The 22500-nt window shown below is 46.7% G+C and overlaps 2 protein-coding genes across 3 annotated transcripts in view; one reads left to right on the forward strand and one right to left on the reverse strand.

The window, feature by feature from the left end:
• The window catches only part of col4a5 (collagen, type IV, alpha 5 (Alport syndrome)), a 33763-nt gene extending 26092 nt beyond the window's left edge, over positions 1 to 7671 (reverse strand). Inside the window, exon 1 of the mRNA XM_084691026.1 lies at positions 7114 to 7671. Coding sequence (XP_084547152.1) covers positions 7114 to 7203 — 90 coding nt within the window. The 5' untranslated portion in view covers positions 7204 to 7671. The remainder of the gene's footprint in view (positions 1 to 7113) is intronic.
• A 979-nt stretch (positions 7672 to 8650) lies between these two features.
• Positions 8651 to 22500, forward strand: part of col4a6 (collagen, type IV, alpha 6) — a 78872-nt gene continuing 65022 nt past the window's right edge. For both annotated transcript variants that reach the window (XM_084691024.1, XM_084691025.1), the window contains exons 1-3: positions 8651 to 8736; positions 8939 to 9066; positions 9237 to 9282. In XM_084691024.1, coding sequence (XP_084547150.1) covers positions 9056 to 9066; positions 9237 to 9282 — 57 coding nt within the window. In that variant the 5' untranslated portion in view covers positions 8651 to 8736; positions 8939 to 9055. The remainder of the gene's footprint in view (positions 8737 to 8938; positions 9067 to 9236; positions 9283 to 22500) is intronic.

Below are 22500 nucleotides of genomic sequence, written 5' to 3' on the forward strand. Positions count from 1 at the left end.
GTGTGTGTGAGTCTGTGTGTGAGTGAGTGTGTGTGTGTGTGTGTGAGGGGCCCCTGCCTCTCTAATCTCCTGTGCTGGTATGTGGTTAATCTAGGACCATGGTAGGATTATATGATCCCCATAACACATCACCTCCATAACTGCTTTATAAGATCCTTCTAGAGAATGCTGAGCCGCTGGGTCGGACTGTGTCTGTGTGTGTGTGTGTGTGTGTGTATGTGTGTGTGTGTGCATCTGTGTGTGTGTGTGTGTGTGCATCTGTGTGTGTGTGTGTGTGCATCTGTGTGTGTGTGTGTGTGTGCATCTGTGTGTGTGTGTGTGTGTGTGTGTGTATGTGTGTGTGTGTGTGCATCTGTGTGTGTGTGTGTGTGTGCATCTCTGTGTGTTTGTGTGTGTGTGCATCTGTATGTGCATCTGTGTGTGTGTGTGCAGCGTATGTGTGTGGTCATTGGACAAAGTGATTCTATCTTTAAAACCTTACAAGTGATTCACAGTCTGAAATAATGAGCACAAGCCTCTTACCATGTGTGGGAAAATCAGATCCCCTCTCTTTTTCTCTCTCTCTGTGTCTCTCTCTCTCTCTCTCTGTGTCTCTCTCTCTCTCTCTCTGTCTCTCTCTCTCTCTCTGTCTCTCTCTCTCTCTCTCTGTCTCTCTCTCTCTCTCTGTCTCTCTCTCTCTCTCTCTCTCTCTCTCTGTCTCTCTCTCTGTCTCTCCTCTCTCTTTTCTCTGTTTTTCTCCCTTTCTCTTCCTTTCAACAGCAAACAGTCCTTCCTTGAAGTAAAGGGTGGTAAGGTTGTACATACACACACACACATACACACACACACACATACACTTACACACACAGACATAAAGACACAAACACACACATACACACACACATACAAAAACAGACATAAAGACACACACACACAGTGCATTAGTCTTCTGGGGATCCCCATTTCCTCCATCTATGAGATAGATGAAACAGATGGAAGAGAAAGAGAGAGACCAAGAGAGAAAGAGAGAGGAAGAGAGATGGAGAAAGAAAGAGAGAGGGAGAGAGAGACAGAGAAAGAGAAAGAGGGAGAACAAGGTGGAAGGGGAGACTGTCTTCCCATCCCAAGACGAACAGGCATACTCACCTCTACCACCTCAGACAGCTATGTGAGATACTGGAGGTAGAAATAAAGAGAGGGATGCAGGACAAAAGGACACCAGACATCTAGATCAAGGTCACTCACATACTCCTCCTCCTTCTCTCCCCCTCTCTTTCTATCTCTCCCCTTCTCAAACTTCTCTTCCTCTCCACCCTCTCTCCCCATCACTAGCCCTGCCTTTCTCTCCCTCTCTCCCTCCCTCCCTCCCTCCCTCCCTCCCTCCCTCCCTCCCTCCCTCCCTCCCTCCCTCCCTCCCTCCCTCCCTCCCTCCCTCCCTCCCTCCCTCCCTCCCTCCCTCCCTCCCTCCCTCCCTCCCTCCCTCCCTCCCTCCCTCCCTCCCTCCCTCCACCTATCTCTAGAACATTCGCACACATCCAAGAACCGCAGTTGTGCTTTGTTTTGTTAGAAACTGCTTTGTGGTCGTCAAGAACACACACACAGATACACACACACACACCAGCGGCAGGAAGAGCTATGAGGGAGGAGTGGGAGGAAAGAAAAATGAGAGAGGGAGGGAAAGAGAGGAAAGTACTTTTTAGGAACTCCTTTCTTTCTTTATTTCTTTTTTGAAAGTCTTTGTCATCTGTCCTTGCAGTGCTGTTAGGGTAAGGGGAGGGCGGGGGTAAAGGGGGGGGGGAGTAAAGGGGGGGGGGGCAGCATCCTCAGGTAATGGCCTGGTTTAGGGACCCTAATAATCTCTCATAATCTAGCCTAATCTAGCAAAACCATACGAGGTTTCTGATCCTACTCTTTAAGGGTGAGGTCAGAGGACCCATCGATAACCTGACCCTGACCCCCACAGATTACAGGAGCCCAATCAGGACGGCGTGGGAACAGGAACAGGAACAGGGAGAAGGGAGAGAAGTCTCTTTAAGGACTCTGATGCAGAAAGAAGGGGAAGGAGAGAGGGAGTGAGGGATGGAGGGTAAGTATGTTGAGATGGATGGAAGAAAATAGGGATATTGATGAGATCTAAACATTTGTTTGTATTTATATTTAAATATATTTAGTTGAATTTTATATCCACTGTTTTAGACATGATGGATCTAATGTCATTCAGACACAGTATTTTTAAGTCTAGGAGTCCTCTTGTATTTGTTGTGATGAATCAGAGCTCCTTGGGTCATGTTTATTCAGAAAAAAAAGAATTCCACTGTCATCCAAACCTTCTAGAATCCATCTTAGATTCTGAGACTTCCAGAATTTCCGCCAGTAAACACCACAATGAGACTCGTCTTAACAGAGTGTGTGTGTGTGTGTGTGTGTGTGTGCCTACATACATGTGTGAGAGGGACAAAGAACATTAGAAAGAGTGCGTGTGTGACAGTGTGCGTGTGTGACAGTGTGTGTGTGTTTGTGACAGTGTGTGTGTGTGTGACAGTGTGTGTGTGTGTGTGTGTGTGACCCTTGAAAGCTTTAGACCAAATACTGCGATGGCTGAGTAAATAAGGAACTAACTTACAAACACACGCTGTTTATCTTCCACTTCAGAACAAAGTGTGTGTTTGTGTGTGTGTACAAAGGGGGGTGGTTGGGGGGGGGGCGGTGAAGGGTTCAGAGAAAAAAAGACACAGAAAGAAAAAGAGAGAGAAAGCCAGAAGAAGAGAAGAACATTTGAGAAAATTAGCGAAGAAAAAAAGAGTTAGATGGAGTGAATGAGGTTGGGTCATGTAGAGATAAAAGAGAAGGGGGATGTAGAAAAGGGAGAAAAGTGGATGATGGTGAGGGAGGAGGAGTAATTAGCTGTCTAAACACCGCGGTTTTGTTGAGAGTCATTCTCCATCCGTTTAGCCTAATGCCATTTGCCCCTCATTCACACCACTATGCAAATTCTCCAGTGGATGACCTCCACACACTCTCAAACAGTCACACATGGGTATGTGTGTGTCTAGCAATGTGTGTGTGCGTGATTGTGAGCGTGCGCGATTGCGTGTGCAGAGGGTAGAGCAGTGAGGGTGATGCATGTCAGGGTCCTCTATAAACCCACCATACAAGAACCTGCATACCCTCTCAGACAACACACACACACACACAGGCATACACACGCACAGGCATACACACACACACAGGCATACACACACACAGGCATACACACACACACAGGCATACACACACACAGGCATACACACACACTCACACTGAGAGATACCTAACTCTGTGGGCTAGACCCGGAGTAAGGGTGATCTGATGAGAGGGTTTACCTAGTGTGTGCAGGTGTGTGTGTGTGTTGGGGGGAGGAGCCTGCGTGCGTGCATGAGAGAGAATGTACGTTTGTAGCCATAACAACCAGACAGATGAAACAGGGCTTGATAAGAGTCTTCCCTTTTCCCTTATCGTCCCCCTCTTTCTCTCTCTCCTTCTCTTTTTGTCTTGTTCTCTCTCCCTGGTTCTTCTTGTGGATTCTACAATGTCATCCTTTACCCTTTCGTTCAGGTCTGTTCTTTCTCCTCCCTCCTCCCCCCCTTTTCTCCTGGACAGCACGTAAATTCCATTTTCCATTCCTTTATCTCACCTGCAGGGAGGAAGGGGGACATAGAGGGATGGATGGAGGGAGTGGGTTGCTTTCACAGTCAATGGTGCAAGGAACTGCAAGGAACAGCTTTCTAAACACCCCACACACCCACACACACACGCACACACACACACACACAGACTTTGAAAGGGGCTGGATGTGTTTTCCTGTTTGTGTGTGTCTGGGTCAGATAACAGTGTATACCCCTCTGTGTGTATGTGTGTGTGAATGTGTGTATGAGCAGAGGGGGAGGAGCTAGCACTAGGTTAATCCAATTGTTGGAATTCCTGAGGAGATTCGTTTTGCGTGCTGAGACAGAATTCCAGGTCAGCTTGTTGCAGTCTGACTCCACTAGGGAGCGCAAGAGTGAACAATGTTTGGGAAAAGTCACAACGGGAATTCCAACAGCAGGGAATCCTTCCCATGGTTTACACTGAAGAGAAAGAGGGAGAGACAGCGACAGAGAGAGAGAGAGAGCGAGAGAGGAGGGGGGATGGAGGGACCGAGGGAGGGAGAAAGAGAAGGATGGAGTAAGAGAAAAAGAAGGTGTGCCAGAAGGAGAAGAGGAAAAGGGGGGAGTGGGAGACAGAGAGGACAGACCCTCTTCCTGCTCATCCAGCCATTCCAGAGGGAAACAACATGGCCGACACTGACATTTCTGACAGGAGGAAATGTCCAGACCTTTTCATCCTTCACTATGTCTTTCTCACCCTCCCCCGCTTCCCACTCTCTCTCTCTCTCTCTCTCTCTCTCTCTCTGACACACAGTAAAGAGCAACATGGAGCCTGTGATTTTTTGGTGAGGTGACAGTTTCTCTCTTCCCTGCTTGATCCTTCTTTAAGTCTCTCTAAACTTTTCTTCCCTCACTTCAGCTTCCTCTCCTCACTCCTCTTTCCTCCCTCCTCCCTGCCTCTCTTCTTCTCTACACTCCCCCAGTCCTCTCTCCTCCCTGCCTCTCTCCTCCCTGCCCTCTCTACTCTCTCCTCCCTCCTCCCTGCCTCTTTCCTCCCTGCCCTCTCTCCTCCCTCCTCCCAGCCTCTTTCCTCCCTGCCCTCTCTCCTCCCTGCCCTCTCTCCTCCCTGCCTCTTTCCTCCCTGCCCTCTCTCCTCCCTCCGCCCTGCATCTTTCCTCCCTGCCCTCTCTCCTCCCTCCTCCCTGCCCTCTCTCCTCCCTGCCCTCTCTCCTCCCTGCCCTCTCTCCTCCCTGCCTCTTTCCTCCCTGCTCTCTCTCCTCCCTCCTCCCTGCCCTCTCTCCTCCCTGCCCTCTCTCCTCCGTCCTCCCTGCCCTCTCTCCTCCCTGCCTCTTTCCTCCCTGCTCTCTCTCCTCCCTCCTCCCTCCCTCTCTCCTTCTCTACACTCCCTCAGTCCCTCAGCTCTGCAACTTCATCCTTCTCCCATACCTCGTTCCTCCCCTCCTCTTATTCGCTCCCTCTCCACCACACCTCTCTCCACGGGGGCCAGAGACAGTGGGAGGAGCCTACATTCCAGAGAGGACAGCGGAACCCTCCAGGAGCCAATTACAGAGCAGGGAAGTCCACCATTCCTTCCTTCCCTGGTAGGAACCCCCTGTAAACCATGACAACCAGGAGAGGGAAAGAGGGAGACCAGCTGTGGTACCCGGTCTGCAACCAGGTGAGCTGTATTATCAGAATGCATCGTTCCACAAGGCTTTACCGGCAACGACTAAAGAGTTCCGCCTGACTGCGCTGTCGCCCCCCGCCGCCTGTCACCTGGGTCTGCGTTGGAGGTCAGGTGACCACAACATGACACAGATAGACATAGGACAACATAGAACTGAACCCGCACCTATGTCACACGGCAGGCATGCTCTACCGGCTCTATTTCTATCTGAGAGGAGTCTGCTGTGACACACGCGGTCCCTCCTCAACCATGCCGGGCGGGAGAATAGTGGGCGTGGCCATTATCGACGATAATGAATATGCATGAAGCCTGAAACATGAATATGCATGAAGCCTGAAACATGAATATGCATGAAGCCTGAAACATGAATATGCGCTGGTGATCGTCAACGTGTCCAAGTCCGGTTTTGCTGGACAGAGTCTGTGCAGGTGGCTCGACCCTGGGAGAGAAATTTGTGTTATCGTGTGATTACAGCTGGCTGACACTGAAATGTAAACCTGTCTAGCCCAGCGTAGCCTCTTGTAAAAGCAGGGGAAGGAGGAGATAACAGAGGAAGAGAGAGAGGGAGAGAGATTTTGAGAGAGAGATAAAGATTTTTTCTTTAGAAATGTCTGCCTTCGTGATATTGACTTTGATGTGTTTATCATCGATGAGTTATGAATTTGAATTGATTGACAAGAGATCAAATGTGATATGAGATTCAACAGTGCATCCCTTTGGAAGAAAATATTAATAATTATCCTTTATGGAATTCATCTGTAATTTATCGATAATCTTTTTTTTTTACAACGAAAAACAAAAAGGCTTATCAAACCTTTTTTTTACTATGCCAATTATCTAGTTTTTCAACTGATCAACACTTGTACCACCTGCCAATTGTATTACTGTAACATAGAACTGACAGTTGCAGAAGATTAACTTAGGAAGTTTGCTATTAGATAAAACTAGTGTTTACAGCAGTGGCATAATAACATTAGTCATCATCTCACAATGTTTCTATTTAAATCTGAGCAGCATTGTGGTTTTAAAGCATATATTAAACACGTGATGTCCCTGAAAAGAAAGCGGTTTAGGGTAAAACATTCACACCAACTTTTGGACATCAACTTCGTGATGCGCTTCAACAGTTGTATAATCAGTATGACTTTTCCGAAGCACAAAACAGTATTATTAGACAGTAACAGTAACGTATTAGACGAAAATTATATGAATTTAAGCTCCAGTCTGGCCTAAAAGGCAAACATAACATATAGGCCTTCCAAAAAGGAAATGTGTTGATACCTATCACATGTTGTAAACACTAAGCTAACATGGGATAGGCTACACCGCGAATTCGGCACATGCTTTTTTTTCAATGACAATAACGGCCAAAAAAAAGAAAGTTGGAAAAAACGGGTGTACCGGCGTGTTTCTACAAGTCCTCCCGTGCAGAACACTTCTCTGAAAAATGTGATGCGCACGTCAGCCACCATCCCCGTGTATAACTCAACCCTAAGCGGGTGCGCATAAACCGTTTAACTTGAGCTTCTGTTGCTTGCTCTTAAATTTGTTGAACAAAAATGCATCAAACCCCCTTTGTTATAAATGTGCAATAACGTCATCAATTGCAATTACGCTTCACCTTTTGGAGTCGGTGGAACACGATAACGTGTTATTAGACCGGCAACGCAGACTGCACTTGTTATAAAGTTCTCTATTAATACATTAAATGCAAACTAGATGCAGTCGAGTAGCGGGCCGGCTCGGCCTGAGCAACATGGGGTTGTTTTAAAAGTTATTCTTCTTGGACAAAATTTATGTTAGAAAATGATTCGCACTTACCGCTGACTCTGACTCCTGTACCGCAACGCACAGTGCTATGACCACCAACCCCACCGCGAGGCTCCGCAGATTCTTCAAGTTCTTATTCATTTTTTAAAAGATTCCGCTGGCTTAGCAACGACAAAATCAACTGAAAACACTCAGAAGTATTGTCATATTCTTCTGCTAACTTTTCTAGTACCGTTTGGGGAGTTTTCTAGAAAGTTACAGACAGATTCTTGTGAGGGCTCCAAGCCGTCCAGTACTGGGACCGTTCCCTTCTGTAGCTCAGACAAACTTTTTCTCTATCGACTTGCAAACCTGCTAGCCGGATCTACTTCTGAGGACTACTTTCAGCGCACGGCTCAGTTCCGACACTTGCTCCAAAAAGTCTACGTTCCAGTTCCCCTAAAATTGTTAGTTAGCAAAAATATTGAATACACTTATTTTGTTTAAAAATTAAAAGATATAACTGAGATCTAAGTTCAAAGAACACGTCTTTCTAAAGAGCAAGTAGCCTATTACAGTAAGAACACCACCAGCGGGAGATAACTTATGGGGCGGATTGATACTTCAACGGTTGTGGGGACCACTTTTTTTAATGCCTCAGGTTACAAGAAACGTTTTAACTACAAGTAAGTTTTGACATTACACCTTTTGGCCTGTTTGACATTTGTTAATGCAGTCCAAACATGTTGCATACCTTACATATTATTAAGGTCAACTATTCATTCACTGACACGTTTTAGATCCAAAAGGTTTCCAAAACCAACCAATTATTTAACCTAACATTAATGTAGGCCTAGTTGATAAAAATGTATATAGGTTTCAGAGGTGTGTGACCGTTTTATGTTTTTGATTATGGATATGCCTAAATCAAATTCTTGTTTCATATATTATGCTATAAGGAATGTTTGGTCGTTGATTAACATGGTAACAAAACATTAAATACCCTAGGCTCGTAGCCTGTCACTGAAAGCATTAAGTCCGATATTACGACGCAAGTCTGATACTACTATTCTCCAACTATTTTGTATTTTTGTTTCATTTTAGAATCAGAATCAAGATGGGTTTTAATCGACATGAAAGTTTGCACAGACAAGGATTTTACTTTGGCAAGAGGGTGCATACATTCAAATTATAGGAGTACATCTTAATTAAGTGGTGTAAGTTTAAACAAGTCTATACAAAAGGTGCAAAGTTTAATTAACTAATACTAATTAATACTAAGGGGACAGGTATGTAGAATAAATAAAGTACAAAGTAAAGTATAAAATAGCTATAATGTACAATATAATACATATATTTTTTTATACAAATAGGGTGCTTAGTGCAAATATGACATGGGTGCAACATTGGCAAGGGTGCCAATATATGGAAATGGTTTAAAGTCTGTGGTTTTAACTAAGCTACCACCACAAAAAAATTTTGTTGAAAATATCAGAAGTTATCAAAAGAGTGTTACAAGCCTCTAAAAGGTTCTCAGTTGTATCTCGTGCGCTGAAAGAGAGCGAGCAAGTGCCACCCTTTGTGATTGACAGGTGGTTGATCCCGCCCCTTCTCTACAGTCTCGTGCTCGGCCAAGTACTTGCGGTGCGTGAATCAAGTCGGGTTAGGGGAGATAGTTTTCACAACCCAACTTTGGTGAGTTAAACCCTGCAATGCTTTACCGCTCGAATCGCCGAACTACACTGTAGCCTAATATTAACGCGTTTTTATGAAAGTAAATGTTGGATGTATTGGTTGTCTCTGAATACTTTTATTTTAGTACTTTCTTTCTCTCTCTCTAAACCTCTCTCTCTCTCTTTCTCTCTCTCGTCTTGTCTCTTCGTGTTTCACCGGGTAGATGCACCGCTTCTGAATTCTTCAATGAGTGCGTTTGAAGTCACTTGCAGCAGCTTGCAGTGAAGAACGTCGCGAGGCAGCGGAAAACGACCTGCGTTTTCCAACAAGTCGGATCAAAATGAATACCTGGTGCGTTTAATTTATTTAGAAAATTACCTCTTCACCTAGCTTGTACATGTACTGCGGGTTGACTGGAATTACTTCAAAGCCGTGTGCTTCATGCTACATAGAATAATCCTATCTTGAATCGTTTATGTTAAATGCCAGTAGCACATTAAACTGTTTGTTTCGCTCTACAGGGTTTGTGTATTGCTTGTAATCTTGGCGGCTGAGTCTACACAGGGGGTAAGTGTTGTCTGTTTACCTACACTTCTGTTCTTAAAGTGCGCTCAGATAAATAATAACGCTATACCTTTTTGACCACAAGTTGTATGTTTTCTACGCGTTGCAATGCGAACTTGTGGACAGATTCCATTTGTTGCAAACAGTTTTTTGTCCAGTTTTATGTTCGGTCTAACTGTCGACGTGCACCGTTTTAGCCAACAGCAAGCGGAGAGTATACTGAGTAAAACATTCGACCCGTCTTTCTCAGTCCTAAATGATAGGACGCGCTGTAGGCTGCATTTTGACTTTGTTTAGATGTTGGTTATCTCCACGATAGAAACATTTAAGAATTGTAAACGGTAAGATATAGTTACAGCTTTCGTTATAACTTAAACTATTTATGGTGCTTCAGATGTTGGCTACATTTGCTTAAATCTTCCGTCCAGATGTAACTCAGTAAGGTAGCCTACATGTACAGTATTTCTTTTTTTATCCTTTACTATTATGGACAGAGTCGATATTGTTTTGTGTGACTTTTGTTATTTATCGTTATGTATATAGCCAAAATACCAACGCTGTCTTAATTTTTTATTTTTTTAAATGCTCATGCCATACAGTTGTTTTGTGTTTCGTGAATGACAGCGCGGAATATTCAAGTGGGCCCGCTCACTGATAAGTAAATGACGTTTCCACCCACCTCATGAATATTCACGAGACATGTTCACGCCATAAGCATGAGTGTTAATGCTGCATGCATGAATATGTAAATGATCCTTTATTCTTAACATGCTTTTACATTCAGTAGATTTAACTAGTAATAAGCATTCCTCTGACACTAAATGTATGTGGTATTACACAGTTGTCTTATCATCTCACTTTAATATCTTTAATATCTGAAAATAAGATTCTTAGCATCTCAGGAGAAGCCATAGGAATCTCAGGTATTTGAATAGAATAGTGGAAGTCTTTTTACACGTGGCTAGTGACTGATGGGGTCAGGAGTCAGGTTGAACCAGAGAAGCTGCCTGAAGTTGATGTCATAAAAGATGATTGAAAGAGCGGCTCTTGTGGGTTATGCTGACAGTAGATCATGCTAGTGGATATATTTACATGTAGTCATTTAGCACACACTCTTATCCAGAGTGACTTACAGTAAGTACAGGGACATTCCCTCCAAGGCAAGTAGGGTGAAGTGCCTTGCCCAAGGACACAATGTCTTTTTTGTACAGCCGGGAATCAAACCGGCAACCTTCTGATCAGTAGCCCGATTTCCTAACCACTCAGCCATCTGTATCCTGATATATATCAATATAGAACCTGACCGTGCAGGTCAACCGTTCGGCCAGCGTCACCACGCCAACGACGTGGTGACAGGGTGTTATTGTCTGGCAGTGGTCCAGTTCTGTGTGTGTGTCTATAAGAGAGAGAGAGAAACAGCTTGTTTATTTGTTTGATGTGTGTGTGTGTGTGTGTGTGAGTGTGTGTGTGTGTGTGTGTGTGTGTGAGTTTGTGTGTACGTATTTGGTGTGGTTGGAGGTTTCTGTGGTTAACTTAAGTAAACAGATAGCAGGGCTGGTCTGGTGCGTATCTGACTAGGATCTGACTGGGGTCAGATGGCTGAGCGGTTAGGGAGTTGGGCTATTAATCATAAGGTTGCCGGTTTGATTCCTGGCCATGCGAATGATGTTGTGTCCTTGGGAAGGGCACTTCACCCTACTTGCCTCGGGGGGAATGTCCCTGTACTTACCATAAGTCGCTCTGGATAAGAGCGTCTGCTAAATGACTAAATGTAAATGTATCTGACTAGGAGGTGCTGGATTGATTTGACTCACCATCTGTAACGTCTGCAACACTTCCAGTAGTGTGCACTTACTGGGTGACATGAATCTAGGGTACCTTAAGTATTCAATAGCATACCATATCATAACAACATTACTGCATTCAATGATTGCAGCATGGATTTGTTAATGAAGATGAAGGGATGGAAATCTTGAGAGAGAGAGGAAGAAAGAGCTCTAAAGATGTGGTTCCTTGTGTTTGGGATCTCTGCAAACCTTCCACTGTCTTTAGAAGTTTCCAGAAGACCAAGAGATGTCTTCAGTACTCACGCTTGGATGAATACCACTCTTACTAAAACATAATTTGATGTGTCTGGTTGTAATACTGAAGTCAGCTTCTGTGGGTGTGTGTGTGTGTATAGGAAGTAAACCCCACACACAGATACTAGACCAAGTATCTGTCAGGCTGTTATCTAGAAGCCTCCCTTAAACACCCTCACTGAAGGATGTGTGTAAGCGTCTGCACACCATCTTCCAGACACCCACCTCTCTCTTTCGCTTTCTCCTCTTCATCCACCCCCTCTCCCCCTCTTCCCCCTCTCCCTCCCTCCCACCCTCCTTCCCTCCCTCCCACCCACCGTGCCTCCCCCCTCTCCCTCCCACCCTGCCACCTCCCCCCTCTCCCCCTCTCCCCAGGTGAAATTCCTGCCCTGCTTGGTAGAACTTGTCAGCCCCCCCAACACACACACGCACTCCTACCACCAGCAGGTGCCCCCCCCCCCCCCACTGGAACATTCCATGCTTGAGACAAGGAACTGATCACTGTTTGATTTGCAGACCCTCCCTCCCTCCAGTCCTTTCTCTCTGAACACTCCCTCCTTTTTTCTTTGCCCTCATTATTACCCGCCTACTCTTCCAACTCACTCACTCTCTCCTTCCCACCCTCCCTCCCTCCTCTCTCTCCGTCTCTCTTTCCCTCTTGCTCTCTCCCTCTCTCTCTCTCTCTTCCTCCCTGCCCCTCCCTCTCTCCTTCCCTCTCTCTCTTTCTCACTGTCTCTCTCAACATTTCTTCCTGCTGATTTGCATAATCTTGGGCAGAGGACTGTGATCAAAGCCCCTCCCCTTCAGGTGTGGTGTGTGGGGACTGCCAAGGGCAACACTTGGCCGGGTCTAAATTACCCTGAGATGGGGCAGATAGCCAGGGCTTTGTTAGAAGGTGATTTACTCCCACACTAGAGGTTAAACAAACCCCAGGAACAGGGCTGTGTTACCTGCTGGAGGAGTGGAGAGGGAGGGAGGGAGGGAATGCAGAAATGATATCATTATGTCTTGGGAGGGTAATTTCTTCAAATGTGAATTCAGATGATTCTTTTGTGGAGATGGTAGTGTTTATTATTAAAATGTGAACGTCGAAGATGTAGGATGAAACTAGAACACACTGTGTGTGTGTGTGTCTGTGGTGTGTCTCTGTTAGGGATCCAAGCCTGAAGGCAGTGAGGAGTGTGTTTAACACACACTCCCTGTCTTCTCTGAAATAACATCACTTCATGTAGGAAGGGGCCCTCACACTAACCCCCCTTTTCTAGTCTTATGGCTCCTGTGGGGAATATATCACCCACGCATGGACCCCAAATCACTCTCTCCTCCCCGGCACTCTCTCTCTCTCTGTCTCTCTCTGTCTTTCTGTCTCTGTCTCTGTCTCTGTCTCTGTCTCTCTCTCTCTCTCTCTCTCTCTCTCTCTCTGTCTCTGTCTCTGTCTCTCTCTCTCTCTCTCTCTCTCTCTCTCTCTACCTTCTATAGGGTTTTCTCTCCGGTGTCGTACTGGGCTTTAGAGCCGTGGTTTCTGACAGCGAAAGAATTAGGAGAACCCATAAACTACAGCAAAAATGTTAGTAGAATAAGTTGTTAACAGAACATACAGCTTCCAGACAGAGCGTCCATGCTGGGGCAGCAGTTATCAGTGAATCCGTAATCAAGTGAAATGAAAGCTTTCTTCTGATAGGACAAGAGTCCCCCTTCCTCTGGACAGAAAATAAAAACTGTCTTCTGATAGGACAAACGAACGTTGAACGTGAGGTCACACCTGTGTCTGTGGAAGAAGAATGTTTTGAAGGAGAGAAAGAGAGAAAGATAGAGACATGTATGTACAGTATGTTTGCCATTGGCCTGAATAATCCATCTGTAAAATGGAAAGTTCATGGTCTGGGATTAGGCAACGACACATTCCCTGGCATCAGCCTGCATTTATGTGACTGACAGGTTCTCAATCCTCTGTTCCCATGGCACAGAGGATGATTGACTGACTGGCTGTAAAGAGATGTGTTTTTCTTTGCGAGTTCAAAAGAAAATAGGAAGGTTTCAAACTTGAGGGGCGGATTGACTTACTAACTGACTGATGATGATGATGGGATGTCTTACCTGTGACCTGAGTTCACCAGTTGGGGCAGTCCCTGTAGACTGAAGCAGAGGCAGTTCCTGTAGACTGGAGCAGAGGCAGACTCTGTAGACTGAAGCAGAGGCAGACCCTGTAGACTGAAGCAGAGGCAGACCCTGTAGACTGAAGCAGAGGCAGACCCTGTAGACTGAAGCAGAGGCAGTCCCTGTAGACTGAAGCAGAGGCAGACCCTGTAGACTGAAGCAGAGGCAGACCTTGTCGACTGAAGCAGAGGCAGACCCTGTAGGCTGGAGCAGAGGCAGACCCTGTAGACTGAAGCAGAGGCAGACCCTGTAGACTGAAGCAGAGGCAGACCCTGTAGACTGGAGCAGAGGCAGACCCTGTCGACTGAAGCAGAGGCAGACCCTGTCGACTGAAGCAGCGGCAGACCCTGTAGGCTGGAGCAGAGGCAGTCCCTGTAGACTGAAACAGAGGCAGACCCAGTAGGCTGGAGCAGAGGCAGACCCTGTAGACTGGAGCAGAGGCAGACCCTGTAGACTGAAGCAGAGGCAGACCCTGTAGACTGAAGCAGAGGCAGTCCCTGTAGACTGAAGCAGAGGCAGACCCTGTAGACTGAAGCAGAGGCAGACCTTGTCGACTGAAGCAGAGGCAGACCCTGTAGGCTGGAGCAGAGGCAGACCCTGTAGACTGAAGCAGAGGCAGACCCTGTAGACTGAAGCAGAGGCAGACCCTGTAGACTGGAGCAGAGGCAGACCCTGTAGGCTGGAGCAGAGGCAGACCCTGTCGACTGAAGCAGAGGCAGACCCTGTCGACTGAAGCAGCGGCAGACCCTGTAGGCTGGAGCAGAGGCAGTCCCTGTAGACTGAAGCAGCGGCAGACCCTGTAGGCTGGAGCAGAGGCAGACCCTGTAGGCTGGAGCAGAGGCAGACCCTGTAGACTGGAGCAGAGGCAGACCCTGTAGGCTGGAGCAGAGGCAGACCCTGACAGCAGACGTCCTACAACACTGTTGTAGCTGTTCTGCAACTGTATGGCAGCACCACTTTCTCAACTCAGCTTTGGTCACTTCTGTTCTTCTGTGGAACAAGATGGCCTGGCTCAAACTTCAGTTCCATATGTGTTTGGCGGTCTGCAAGAATCCGTCAGGTGTCACGGCCGCTCATTGTTGGCTTTCAGCAAAAAAAGATCGAAAATCTGTTTTCTGTCAAAATTGATATTTTTGATATTTTGGATAGTTAACACACAAAACTTAATTGTAATGTACAAAAAGTATATGATTTCTTATGAAAAACAGGTCATTTCAATGGTTTTTGGACATGTTAGCTAGCAAGAGTTTTAAGCCATGTCAAATCAAATGCTCAGTTTGCCTGCTCTTTAGAGTGCTGCAGCAGCCCCAAACAACTGATCAGTGAAGTCAGGCTGTTAAACTTAAAAATAACTTGCTGAGAAGTTATTAATGTAAACAGATGCAATTATTAATGTAAACAGATGACTTTCTGTTTGAAACAGTCGAGTTGAGTGTTGGTGTTTCCCTCATGCATCACAATAGAATTAGAATGAAACGGAGCGGAATCTTTGAACTTAGTTTACTCCCTTATTACTTGACTCAGGTCAACTTTAAAATGATGTAACTTCAGTTATAATAAAGATATCCGAGTTATTTAAACAGATTTGTATTCAGGAACGTTTGTAGATTCCAAAGATTTATGCCACCCAGGAAGTCACATTTTCACCATGTGAAGGGTTTCCCCAGGCCGCCACACATATTTGGTCGTTTATTGTTGGTTTGTGGGACATCGTAATGAAGGCAGTTGTCCCAGTGTAGCTTGTCCCAAGCTGTAGAACGTGTCGCGAACGGAACCAGGGAACCATTTAGATTGTGGAACCGTTGTGGAGCTTTCTGATACGTTGAATTGTGGGACCGATTTTAGTTGATCCTGCTTCTTGAACAGACTGAGATGCTCTATGTAGTTTTGGTACTAAATTAGAAAGTCACGCGAGGAAGGTTTCTCAGTTCCACGAACGAGAACCCTTTCTGGTTCCCTTTCTAACCTGGCACCGTGTCACACATCACCCCCCCCCCCCTCTTTAGGTCGCTGACAGGCCATTCTCTGATTGGTCGCGATAAACTAGGGGGTGAGGTCAGAGGTCAGGGGAACACAAAGGGCCCGGGGCCTGCTCGTGATTGGTGGAGCCGTGGCGACGGCTTAACATTCCGTCCCTCTTCAGATTGTTGTTTATCGCTCTTTGTCCCCTTTCGTTTTTCCTTCCTTTGAACAACAACCAGACCAAAACAAGAGACACAAAAACTATAAGATAAGGTCAAATGGAACCAATAGGCAGAGACAGGAGAAATAAAAATGAGGGGGAATAAGGAGAGAGAGAGAGAGATGGGGCGGGAGAGAGATAGATAGATGGGGGGAAGAGAGAGATAGAGGGAGAGGGGGAGAGAGAGATAGAGGGAGATGGGGGGAAGAGACAGAGAGAGAGGGAGGGGGTGAGGACCAGGCATGTCTTAAACAAGCTAAGACAACATTTCCACTCAGTCATCCCTGGCGCGCCCCACCCCAGTTCAGCTCCCCTGACAAGACTAAAGACCTTCTCAAACAAAACTCTGCCCTGGGGCTAAACAGCACATAGAAACCCCCTTAAATCTCTCTCACTCTCTCTCTCTCTCTCTCTCTCTCTCTCTCTCTCTCTCTCTCTCTCTCTCTCTCTCTCTCTCTCTCTCTCTCTCTCTCTCTCTCTCTCTCTCTCTCTCTCTCTCATAATGCCATCATGCCCCAAGGTGAGGATTCTCCTGTCATCTCTTCCAAAAGATTAGTACCCTACAGTATGCTCCTCTCTCTCTTTCTCTCTACCTCTGTCTCACTTTCTTCTCTTGGCTCTCTCTGTGGCTTCACTCTGTCTCTTCAGACACCCCTTTCCCCTTTTAGTAAGTAGGATCATTCCACACCTTTCGGCACGGTTCTACGGAACTCAGTGTTCTGATTCTAGAACGCTCCACCCCTGCCACCAGCTCCATTCTAATCTAGTCTGGGCCAGTATCGTCAATCATAACCGACATTCCAATATCTGATTCTCCCTCGCTCATCCCCACTATTACTTCTGGATTAGCCTGTTTTTTTCTTCCTCACAACTTCTCAAACGATAATCACCGGGTTTAAACATCCGCTGGTTTCACCAGACTGTGGAGTCAGTTTAAACCTCAAAGAAGCGCTGCTGGATTGAGCTCCCCAAGGCTTAGAATGCCGGAATTGTGTAACTGTGTGTAACAACAGTCAAGAGCTCAATTAGCCCCATGTGTCAAACAGACTGGTGTTTGCTGCAGTGTTAAACTCAGTACATTACTCTCCCTTTACTTTATGTTGCCATGAATGTCTCTTACACACACACACACACACACACACACACACCTCTTGTAGTTACTCTGTAATTACCTCTTTTTCATTTTTTTCTCTATTCATCTCCCACACCCCATTCTTCACTCCTCATGCAAGGCTGGTAATCCAGCCAGACTATCCTGCCTCATCTCTCCCTCCTTCCCTTCTTTCATCCTTTCCTCGCTCGCTCCCTCGATCTCTCCTTCTTTCCTCCCTTCTTTCCAAATGGATCTGAGAATGCCTTTTCAGATTCCGTAACGTGTAAGGTTCCAGAATGCTTCTATGTTCCGTACGACTTTGTTGAGACGACGAAAAGGTGAACACAGCCGGGCTGAGGCGCCAAGCTCGATGATGTCACATCCACTCCTCCAAATGACACCACGGTCCAAGTACGTGTATAACTGGGGAATCGGTCACGCGATTTTATTGTACCTATCGTGGTCACACAGAAACAAACACCACATAGAATGGACGTGAGCAGAATAGATTAGAATAGAATAACACTTCTACTTGGACAATTCTGCCCCTTCGGCGTCATCCAAAAGATCTACAATGATTATCTCATCACATCGTCTCACAGTCACACCCAGAACTACAGAACCAAAATTCCACTGAAAATTATTTGTCAATCAACATTTTGGATTGACATTTGGGTCATGTTATATATCGCACACTGACCAATTTGTCTGTCAGTTCTGCCCCTTGGGGGAATTCCTCACCGATGAGGTAAGATTTACCATCCTAGCTGACCTTTAATTAAAATCCAGTGTAAAGATGATAGTTCAGTCCACCCACTCAGCCCATTTGCTGTCAGTGAGGACCCCCTGTAAGCGAACAAAAGTGAACATGTCTCCTATGTCCGCACACACACACACACACACTCCTCCATCCCCCTCTTCTCTCTTTCCTCCCTCTTTCATACAGATCGGCCTCAGCTTTATACACACACGGAGACACAGACTGACACACACACACTCACACTCTGTCGTTATACACTGTCCCGCAGACATGTTTAAGGAGAGGCACTAAGGGGAATGAAAGGAATCCATTGGACGGAAGTGAACGTGCTTCCCAAGCCTGACCCGCGGTGGTTGAAACAGAGGAGACCCCAACAAGGTCAGGGAGAGAGAGAGAGACGTGTTTACAAGAGTGTCTTCACGAAGGCTTTGAAGAGTCTCTCCCACAGCAGGCTGCTCACTGCTCTGGCTCCGGCCCACAAAACCCAGTCAGCGCTCTGGAACCCAGGGTAGGCTAGCTTCCATACGCAGGAGGCCCTAGCTTAACGCAAAGATACACATCTTCGGGGGCCTACTTTCAATGAAGTGAACCAAACTAGGCCAGGTGAGCTAGGCTGACCTCCTCGGCAAGCAAGTTGGACCTAGCGAGTTAGCTTAGCGTGGTTTAGTCAAGTGTCCAGGCTCTGTTACAGTGTCCCTGCTGTCACTGTCACTGGGCTCAAACAGCAGGTCGCTAATGAGGAGGAACAGATGCCCTTTGTCAGAGCTAGCTGCCTGTCTGTGTGTCCTCCTGACCGTCTATCTGTCTGTCTGCCTGACTGGGTGACCGGTTTGGCTGGCAGGTTGACTGACTGGAAAGCTGGTCGACGGAATGGCTGACTGATAGGCTGGTAGGCTGGCTGGCTGACTCTCTGGATGGTTTGTGGACAGGCTGGATGGCTGTTTTACAGGCTGGTTGTCTGGTTTCTTTGGAAGCAACTGTTTTGTTGGTGTTTGTCAACAGTGCCCAGTTGCCTTGCCCCACATATTTATCTAGTTGGCTCTTCCCAGTCCAAAAATAGCCCCTCACTAGGGCAGTGTGTGTGTGCATGTGTGCGTGTGCGTGTGTGTGTGTGGGGGCTGTGTGTGTGGGCCAGCGCAGAGGAAGAATGGAAGAATAGCTTTGTTAATGAGTGACCAATGTAGGTTAGCGTTGTAAATGAGAGAGGGAGAGAGAGTGCTAGAGTGGGAATAGAGTGATGAGAGTAGAAATATATATATATATATATATATATATAGAGAGAGAGAGAGAGAGAGAGAGAGAGAGAGATAGAGAGAGAGAGAGCGAGAGAGCGAGAGAGCGAGAGAGCGAGAGAGAGAGAGAGAGAGAGAGAGAGCGAGAGAGCGAGAGAGCGAGAGAGAGAGAGAGAGAGAGCGAGAGAGCGAGAGAGCGAGAGAGAGAGAGAGAGAGAGAGAGAGAGAGAGAGGAGAGAGAGAGCGAGAGGAGAGAGAGAGCGAGAGGAGAGAGAGAGGTTCAAGCAAGCAAGAGGGGAGGAAAGACAGAATTCTGAAAAAAGAGAGAGAAAAGGGAGAGCTACTGGGTTACATTTGACTTTTCAAATAGATATCTTGAACCTTTTAAAGACCGCAAGTTGTCAGCAAGTAACAAGTTACTGAGTTATTAACTGAAGTTTTCTGTGTGACTGGGGCTTGATTGATGGAGTGGTTGTGTAATCAGCTTCTCATCACAGTATGTTCTTTGACAGGATTATATTGGCAGCCAGGCAACAGTAGAGTAGGAACGAGTGAGGTTTTAGAACATTCCCAATGAAAATGTTCTCCCTCTCCCTCTCTCTCTCTCTCTCTCTCTCTCTCTCTCACGTGGCTTTCTCTGCGTCTCTATAAGGAGAGCTCAGAGTTCAGTACACGGACAGATGGAGGGATGGAGGGGCGGTTGGGATCTTGTGTGCCTAGGGACAGAGGGAAGCTCTCTGAGTAGTGACTGTGTGGTTGCATTGTACAGACATGATTCTTGGTGATTTGAATAGACAATATTTCAGAGAATGTGTGTGTGTGTGTGTGTGTGTGCGTTGGTAGTGTTTTGCTGCACCTTCACATCCAGCAGTGTTGCGTGAGCCTGCTACCTCAGGTGTGTGGACAACAGGGTCATCGTCGGCTGAGACTCAGGGCTGAAGAACGTTCTTTTCCTTCAGAATGTTCTTTCCTATGGAACACCTTACAAGACCCACCCACCCACCCATCCACCCTCCCCCACCCCACCTCACCCTCTAAGGAGAGAACCCCATCACCCCCACCCGCCCAACCCCCCCCCCCTCTCCCCCTTTGAAGAATGTTTGCCCTGGAGTGGGCCATTTCAGTCCCAGTATGACATTCTCTGTAGTATTAGCAATCTGTCACATATGCAGGTTGGGGCCTAGGCCTTAGCTCGCAGGGCTAATGCGCTATCGCCGTGAGCGACAGCAGCATTCCGCACCTCATCACCTGAACCCCCCACCCTCTCAGTTGCCTCTCCCTCCTCTCTCCTCCCTCCTCCCTCCTTCCCCTCCCTCCCTCCCTCCGTGCCTCCAGCCTCCTAGCGAGGTCACACACCTGTCTACCCCTTCCTCTATCCCTCTTCCCTCCCTTTTTGTCCTCTCCTTCCTAATCTTGTCTGTTCCTCTCTCACTTCTCATTTCCTCCTCTTGTTCCATCATCCTTCTCTGTTTTTCTGTCTCTCTCTGTCTTTCTGTCTCTCCCTTTCTTTTGCAATTTTTCTCTTTCTATTTTTCCTCTTTTTTCTTTCCTTTCTCACACACGTTACTCTTTTTCGACCAATCTTTCTCTGACCTCCTTGTCTGACCCTCTTTGCCCCTTGTGTTCCCTTCTTTCTCCTCCTCCCCTCCTCTCTGATACCCCTCCTTCTCCGAGCAGATGGTTGCCTCTCAGAACCCACTCATAAATCCAAATGACTGCAATACCCATAAATCCCTCTGTGGGAACTGCGCTGCCTGGTCAGTCAGAACAGCCACTGGGTAATTGTGGGAGTTGAAGTTCATCAAGGTCAATGGGTTATTTATATAAGTAGCCTATGGCTAATACTAGGTGTCATGATCAAAACCCTTCTGTTCCGCCGACCACGTTAACATTCCTTCCTGGAGTTTCAGAACCAGGAAAGTGTCATAAAGGGAAAGTCGAGGGAGGTCAGACTTGGTAAGGAGGATTAGAAGGTTGGATGGATTTAAGGAAGGCCTTGCACTGATAACGTTATTGACAGGAACCTTAAGAGGTTTCGAGGTCTCAGGTCCATAAAAAAACTCTTCTGACGCTCTAGGGCCGATCAGAGAGAAGGATGATGAAGAGATAGGAGTGGCCTGGCCGTGACCTGTTTTAGCTTTTAGCGTAGCATAGCGGCTCTCAGCTGGAACTGTCAGTGTGTTAGTGTAGCATGATTTAGCGTAGCATAGTTCCTTAAGATGTTAAGGAGATAGGAGGAGAGCGGTTTGACCTGGGTGTTGAAGTGATAAGAGGTCATTTGAGAACTATTTCTGAGACGTAGGGAGTGAGATCTCTCAATGGACGGTGACGGTTTCCTGTCTCTACGTTGGAAAAGAGGAGATATTTGTCTGAGGTAACCGTGGGCGACCCTGGGCAGGTTCAACTCCAGGTCTCGTCTCAGGACGTGTCTTCCTGAATGACGTTCAGAGGACATACAGATGTTTCTGAAAGGTCACACTTGGGAGAGGGAGAGAGACATGGAAAGAAGTGGTGGGAAACTGAGGGAGAGAGGGAATGAGGGAGAAAAGGAGGCCAGAGAAAGAAAGAGAGAGAGAGAGAGGCCACATCTGGAGGATCAGAGAAAACTCCCTGGGTGTCCCTTCCTTTCTTCTCCTCCCTCTGTAGCAGTTTCATCCCTCTATCACACGTGATGTGACATAAGATCATTCATCTCTCAATGGGCGTCCTAGTCGATCTACCTCTTTGTTTCTCTCTCTCTCTCTCTCTCTCTCTCTCTCTCTCTCTCTCTCTCTCTCTCTGTCTCTCTGTCTTTTATAAACTGAACATCACCAGACACTTCCAGATGCTTTGTGGAGTTTAGATGTTGTATGACTTGACTCTAAACACGGATGACAAACAGCCCAGATCAGAGAGACATGTGACGGGCCACCTGCTGCCACTTCCTGGTACAACATTCTCCGATGCGAGGGGACCAATGAGGAGAGTCGCTTCTTAACCGAGCGGACCAATGAGGAGAGTCGCTTCTTAACCTTGAGAAACTCTTCACCCCCGGCTACGCTTTTCACACCCAAAGAAGAACAGAAAGAAAGAGAGTTCCCCATAACTCATCCCTCTCTTTACGACCAGTAAAAAAACGAGGACGCCACCGTCTTCCTTCCTTCCTATTCTTTCAATCCCTTCTTCCCCCCCGTTCCCATGGCGATCCCACACGGAGCTCCTTGTTTACGTTCCAGTGCCACGTTTCCAAGATGGCCGTCTGCGCCGTTTCCTGTTTTGCTGGAAATCACTGGCTTTGATTCTGCGTTTTTGTACGAGGGAGGTCCTTCTGTTTGTCTAAGACAGTAAATGGTAGCTAGGTGGAAGAATGCCGAAGTTTAGAGTACGTTGAGGCCCTCTGAAGATAGTTTACCTTACAGAGGACAGAAACGCTCAGTTGACGGAATCAAGTCAGTCAGTGTTCTTCAGGGCTTCAGGTTCAGATTCTAAATATTTGCAAACAGACTCACTCCCAAAAGATAGAGTAAATCATTTGGGTACTTGTGAAGATGAAAAAAAACAAAACATTTTTCCTTGTCTTTTACCCCTTTTTATTTTCTAAACGTTTTTTCCACATTCTTATACGTTCACAAACCTGGTTGATATTCTTTAGAGTCTGTTGGGTAGTGGCCACTCCTTAAGGGCATCAGTTGCTCTTTTCTGTGGTTGTCCATTACTTTAGTCTGGGCAAACCAGCG

This window comes from Hypomesus nipponensis, chromosome 25 (assembly GCF_054491055.1).
Source record: "Hypomesus nipponensis isolate SF chromosome 25, ASM5449105v1, whole genome shotgun sequence".
Taxonomy (NCBI): Eukaryota; Metazoa; Chordata; class Actinopteri; order Osmeriformes; family Osmeridae; genus Hypomesus; species Hypomesus nipponensis.